The following is a 6,363-nucleotide window of genomic DNA, read 5'->3' on the forward strand; positions in this document are numbered from 1 at the left end:
TGTGTGTGTGTGTGTGTGTGTGTGTGTGTGTGTGTGTGATATGTTAGGGCGGGGAGGTTATAGGCAGAAAGGAACATATTTATTTCCTCCTTAGGCAGGCTCAGGTGAGTTCGCTTTCACATGCTGTCTTTTGTGAGAACATTCCACCTAGTAACTTGCTTCCAGAAGTGATCAAGAGAACTAGAGCGGGTACAGGGGCCTGACCCTTCTCCTAAGTTATAGGGCACCCTGCTGTTTCCCTGACTCCCTTCTGAGTTCCTTTCTTTCCTTAAAGTAACTGAAGTGTAAAGAGAGGCTGATGTAGGGAGGCTGGTACAGCCCAGCAGGAACAGGGATCCCAGTCATTCTTATCAGCAGCCAACACCAAGATGTAGATTCCCCGCCCCCCCCCAGAAGATCAACTGTTTTCTCCCAGTTCCAGTGTGTGGCTGTATATGAAAAACACCAAATATCCCATCAGCAGGGTGAGAGAGGAAAGGGAATGAACGCTTTTTAGATCAAAACTGGAGGTCTAAGAAGACACCACAACAGGCAGAACCACCTTTGTGGTCCCAGCTCTTTTCCCAGAGACCGAAGCCATGGTTATGAAGACAGGGTTTCCCACATAGGTACTCATGAGGCCATTTACAATGGTATGGCCAAAAATCAGATTAGCCATGTTTTGGCCAAGCTGAGGTACATGGAAGTCTCTTTTTGGAAGGCTTTTAAAACAAAATATATACAAAGATCTCTCTGTCTCTCTGTCTGTCTCTTTCTCTCCCTGTCTCTGTCTTTCTCTGTTTCTCTTTCTCTCTGTCATTTCCTCACTTAGAAAGTGGTCCACTGAGGAAACTACTTTGGCGTCAGCTAAAGGTAATCTAGAGAGAAGCTTATTAGTAAATACCAGACCCAGATGAAGAAACTAGACTCAGGGCTTCTCTGGAGTCCTCAACTCAGGCTCCTCAAAGCTGCTGTCAGGAAGCTCTGTCACTTACATGCATTTCAGGAGCACAGCGACCCAATAGATCTATAAGCGCTGAATAAAATGACATAATTGCATTGCCCATATGCACAATCTCTTCCTCCTCTTCATCGTCCTGTGTGCTGCAGAGAAAGAACCAACATGGGGAAGGCATGTGAGAGACTGCCTCGCTCAGTGGCAGGCACTGCTTAAACAGAACGCCTCACTCTGGTTCAACAAACTTTCCCTCACACCTCTTCCTTTCAGGAGCTGGTGAAGTGGTTTTATTCACTAAACTCAAAGGGGCCAAATATTTTTTCACAATAGCTCCAGGATCCTATGAACCTTGAAACATGAATTTAGATGTTATCCACTATTCTTCCTCTTTGAATGTACACAGAAAGCCAGCTGGACGAGGAGTCAGGACAGCTGTATTAACATCCTAGCTCTGAGGTTAACGAGCTATATCACTTCAGGTCTTAGTTTTATCTCATGTTATATAAGAATGTTGAGGCAAATATATTTTGAGCTCTCCCTGGTCTACAGTCACCTCTCAGAACTGATGATGTAGGGGAAATGAAAAACCAACTGGCTGGAGAGTCAACCCTGCTGGTGTACACATTCTGTATTCTATGCAGCATAGACTAGATAAAGAAAGGCAAATGACTACTGGACATGGTAGGGGGAAAGTAACAAGGCAATCATAGACTATACCCACTAGACTCTGAACCTCTAAATTCCACAACCAATCTGCAAGGACTCCAAATGCTCAAAACACTTCCCTGAGCAGTCCTCCTGAGGTCTCAGTGGTTTGCCAGCTGTGCCCAGTGGCCTAAAGAAATGGAAGAAACTGCAACTGACCCCCTCAGCTCTCTGGACCAGCCAAAATAATCATGGGCATGACGAAGTGATTTTAAGCATTTGAACCACCGTAAAACATCTGCTCTTTCTACCAGGCAAAGTTACGGATCCCACCCTAGCGGTTCACCAACTGGCAGTATTTGTCAGCCCACCAACTGCACACACGCTGGAGTAAAATTCACTTACACGTCTGTCTTGTAACCCTGGGGAGGGATGTCGAGGGCAGGGTTCTCTGAGATCTTAATAGCACCCTGCATAGCTGCCAGCAGTCCGTTGCCTCCTTCACCCCTCAGAGCTGGGCCGAAGCACTCGGGACGTCTGATGAGCAGCTTGACCACAACGCTGGCATTTTCTTCCACACTTTCGCCTGAGGGAGAGAGAGGCCTGGTGTCCTTCCCTCTGGAAAGGACAACCTGGAAGTTATTTGTAGCTGATGTGCGGGGAGAGCAGTGTTTCATTTGCTTTGCCACCTATTAATGTGATGAGGAAATACTGACGAAGAAAAGGTGACCTCTGATAAATGAGGCCAGATCTATTCATTATAGAATTGACTGTTATGGAATAGAATTTTCCTCTTCAGCTCAGGATTTTTTTTCCCCCCTCAGGGATGACCCTACCATGGCCACATATACCACTCAATCTCCTGCTAACAAGTTCATTTACAAGTGACTTGCAGACAAAAGAGCTTCATATCTTACTAAGCCCCGCGGAGTTAACACTTGGCCTCCTTCCTTGAATGGTAAGAAGATAACTAAGCTATCAGGCCTCAGCTGATCTGGGGAAGTGATAACAAAGTTCTTTACCCAGTGGCTCTCTCGGAGTTAAGTACATATCCCAGGACAATCTGAAGTCATAGGGCTGATTTCATGATATCAGAAGTCATTGATGATGATGAAGAATCTGCTGAATAAAATTTTCTAGTAATAGCTCTGAGAAAAGGGGCAGGGCAGAACTCTCTATGCTGTCATTGCATTTCTCTTTGGAGGAGGCAAGCATGAGCTGCCAGTGACAAAGGAAAAGGCCCAGTTAGGACGGGAGAGCTGTAGAGTCTCAGAACTGTTTACATTCCAAAGCAGTGTTACAGCTTGTCTAAGCAATTTATTAAACATACCCTCTTTCTCAGGTGAAATCTTAATTTATGTTTGAGAATATGATCCCTGAGCCAGACTTGAATGCATGTTTTTTAAAATGCATATTACATAAAGCCTAAAAATAGCTTTTCTTCAAAACCATTAAGTATTTCTTGGGTGGTGAACTGTATTAGAGAGTAAGCATTTGGATAGCTATGGAGTTTTCTCTTTTCTTTTTGGTTTTTCAAGACAGGGTTACTCTTTGTAGCCCTGGTTGTCCTGATGTTGCTTTGTAGACCAGGCTGGCCTCAAACTCACAGAGATCTGCCTGTCTCTGCCTCCCAAGTGCTGGAATTAAAGGTGCACACGACTGGCTAGCTATGGAGTTATTAAGTCCTCTGAAGACAATCTGACATCGTCACAGTCTAACACAATTGTCATCCATCTTACAGTTTCCACGGGTGTGGACTTTGGAGTGACTAGGCTAGATGGTCCTGGCTTGGGATGCACTTGAAGCTATAGTCTCAGTTGGTTTCAGCTGCCGTCTCCTGGTGACTTGTCTATAGCTGGGGGACCAGCTTCTAATTTCACAATGTGGCTGTTCTCATGATGCCTCAATTGCTTGTTGGATGGCAGATTCAGGCCTCCGTTCCTTACCATGTTGGCCTCTTTGGAGCAGTGCTTGGGCATCCTCATGAAATGGCCTCTGGCTTCCCACAGACCAAGAGGACAGGACTGAATCTTCAGTCCCTGTAACAGTCTGGTTACATATGCACATCCTGCAGTATTTTAGTCATTAAAAGTGATTTACTAAACCTAGATCACCCTTACAGAAGAAGATTTAGGCTTCTCATTCTGGAGGGAGGAATACCAGATAATTTATAGACATATTTTAAAAATATCTGGGCAGTTTGAATTTTGCTTCATGAAAATTTTGTTTTATTTGGAATAATTAAGGCTGAGCATATAGCTTGGGGCAGGGCACTTGGTCGGCTTCTTCATAGCCCTGGGATTCTCTAGTACTACAATTAGGGATATAAAAATGGGAGCTCTTGTGGGATTGTAAAAATGTTTTAAAATTATGTTCACTTGATCCAGAATTTCTCACTAAACTGAATTTAAACAGCTCATCACTGTTCACTAGTTGTCATACAGCTCATTTCTTCATGGAGCGTTGAGAGAAGTTGTGAAGATGTTTGCCATCTACGAGCTAGGCACAGAAGCATATGTCTGTAATCCTAGGACCAGGAGGTCAAGTTTATGTCCAGCCTGGAATGCACAGTGAGACTCTTTCTCAAAACAAAGAACTCCTAGTCAAGTCTCACCCAGTATACAATATCCAAGAAGCATAACCCATGCACATACTGGCAGTACTAATTAGGTTCCAAGGGCTAAATAAATAAATAAAAAAAACCAATATCTGTAGGGAAAAGTGGTGGGGGTATGGGTGGAATTTGACAGGAAAATTGATTTGATAAAAATGCATTGTGTACATGTATGAAATTCTCAAATATTAAATGTAAATATATTTAAAAAAGAATAGCATGCCAATTTACCTGATAGTCTCTATATATCCTGATACAGTTTACTCGCAGGAGGGAGATTTCAGGGTAACTACCAGAAGCAACGACATATTCATAAACAAATACTCTTAGACACAGATGTATTGCATGTCATAACTTTCAAATATTTCTAGCCTGTAATTCTTAGCAGGTAATATGCATACATGTCCTTAGAAATAATAAGAGTCAAAATTGGAGGGAATAAAACCCCAACCTTATTAATAAGGCTGACCCAAAGACTGCACGCTGATGTTTTTAGCTCATACTGGAAATGCTTGCAGGCCAGCACAGTTTCTAATCAGCATGCTGTCTTCAGCTCAGCTCATCCCATGGCAATTAGCACTGTAGAGTTTGTGGGATACAGACACACCAGAAGCAGGAGCTGAGAAATCAGAGTTGGATATTGAGATTACATCTAAGTTCATTTGCCCAATTAGCCCCTTTTGATCCAAATCTCTTCTCTTCACAACTTAGCTAATTAGGTTGACTCTGAGAGCTGACCCAGGAAGCTATTCCCTGATTATTTTAATTCGGACATATGCTGGGGATGCAAATGTCCTCTCCGAGAGGAAGAGAACAGGGTCCAACCGCCGGGGCTGGTTAGACAGAGGACTGAAAAGAAGAATTTGCAAAGGCTTTCTGGAATAGTGGGGACAGAAGAGTGTAAGTCTACTCTGGGGAAGCCAAATGCTGACCCTCAGTGTATTTGTCAAGGTAGGAAGAACATTTTTGAGGTAAATGGTTTTTGGTTCAAGAGCATCCCACAATATTTTTTTGCTGGAGTTCCAAAATAAGAAATGCGATTAACAACTGTGTGAATGCCCAAAGTTCCTTTCATCAAAGGCTCTCAACTCAGTATTGATAATGCCATGACTTTCTTTCTAACATGTCTGAGCAGTTGGATGGAAATGGAAATGATTCTCTTCATTTTATGTCAGTAAAGGTGTCAGACTCCAGGGACAATTAATAGAGCCTTGCTGATCTCATCTCCAACCTATTACCCTTTCTCACTCCCTATGTCCTAACTACACTTCTGTTATTAAGTTGGTTTGTCTGCAATGCTTTCTTTCTTCCCATTCTCTTGTCATAAATTCTTGACTTGGGGAACTCTATGAAATTCTTCAGGAGTATCTTAAAACACAAGAGCCCCAGAAATGTGCTCATCTCAAACACTGGACCCCTTTTTATCTGCTTTTCTCACTAACCTGCACATTTTTTTAATTGGCATTTTATTCATTTACATTTCAAATGTTATTCCATTTCCTGGTTTCCCCTCTGGAAACCCCCATCTCATCCTCCCTTCCCCTGCTTCTGTGAGGGTGTTCCACCACCCACCTACCCACTTCCACCTCCTCACCCTGGCATTCCCCTACACTGGGGCTTTGAGCCTGACAAGGCCATCCTCTGCTCCATATGCAGCTGGAGCCGTGAGTCTCTCCATGTGTGTGTGGGGGGGTGCTGGATGGTTGATATTGTTGTTCTTCCTATGGGGTTGCAAACCCCTTCAGCTCCTTCAGTCTTTTCTCTTAACTCCTTCATTTGGGATCCCATGCTCAGTCCAATGGTAGGCTGCCAGCAGCCGAGTCTATATTTGTCAGGCTCTGTCAGAGCTTCTCAGGAGACAGCTATATCAGGCTCCTGTCAGGAGGCACTTGTTGACATCCACAATAGTGTCTGGGTTTGGTGTCTGTATAAGGGATGGATCCCCAGGTGGGGCAGTCTCTGGATGGCCTTTCCTTCAGTCTCTGCTCCACACTTTGTCTCCCTTGAGTATTTTGTTCCCCTTTTAAGAAGTACTGAAGCAAGCTGGGCGTGGTGGCGCACACCTTTAATCCCAGCACTTGGGAGGCAGTGGCAGGCAGATTTCTGAGTTCAAGGCCAGCCTGGTCTACAAAGTGAGTGCCAGGACAGCCAGGGCTACACAGAGAAA

The 6,363-nt window shown here is 44.0% G+C and overlaps 1 protein-coding gene across 2 annotated transcripts in view; it reads right to left on the reverse strand.

Annotated features, from left to right (window-relative positions):
* The window catches only part of Ryr3 (ryanodine receptor 3), a 542,105-nt gene that overhangs the window by 135,283 nt on the left and 400,459 nt on the right, over positions 1-6,363 (reverse strand). For both annotated transcript variants that reach the window (XM_029469442.1, XM_021156945.2), the window contains 2 exons: positions 1,988-2,168; positions 975-1,083 (listed from right to left, as the gene is read on the reverse strand). In XM_029469442.1, coding sequence (XP_029325302.1) covers positions 975-1,083; positions 1,988-2,168 — 290 coding nt within the window. The remainder of the gene's footprint in view (positions 1-974; positions 1,084-1,987; positions 2,169-6,363) is intronic.

This window comes from Mus caroli, chromosome 2 (assembly GCF_900094665.2).
Source record: "Mus caroli chromosome 2, CAROLI_EIJ_v1.1, whole genome shotgun sequence".
Classification (NCBI taxonomy): Eukaryota; Metazoa; Chordata; class Mammalia; order Rodentia; family Muridae; genus Mus; species Mus caroli.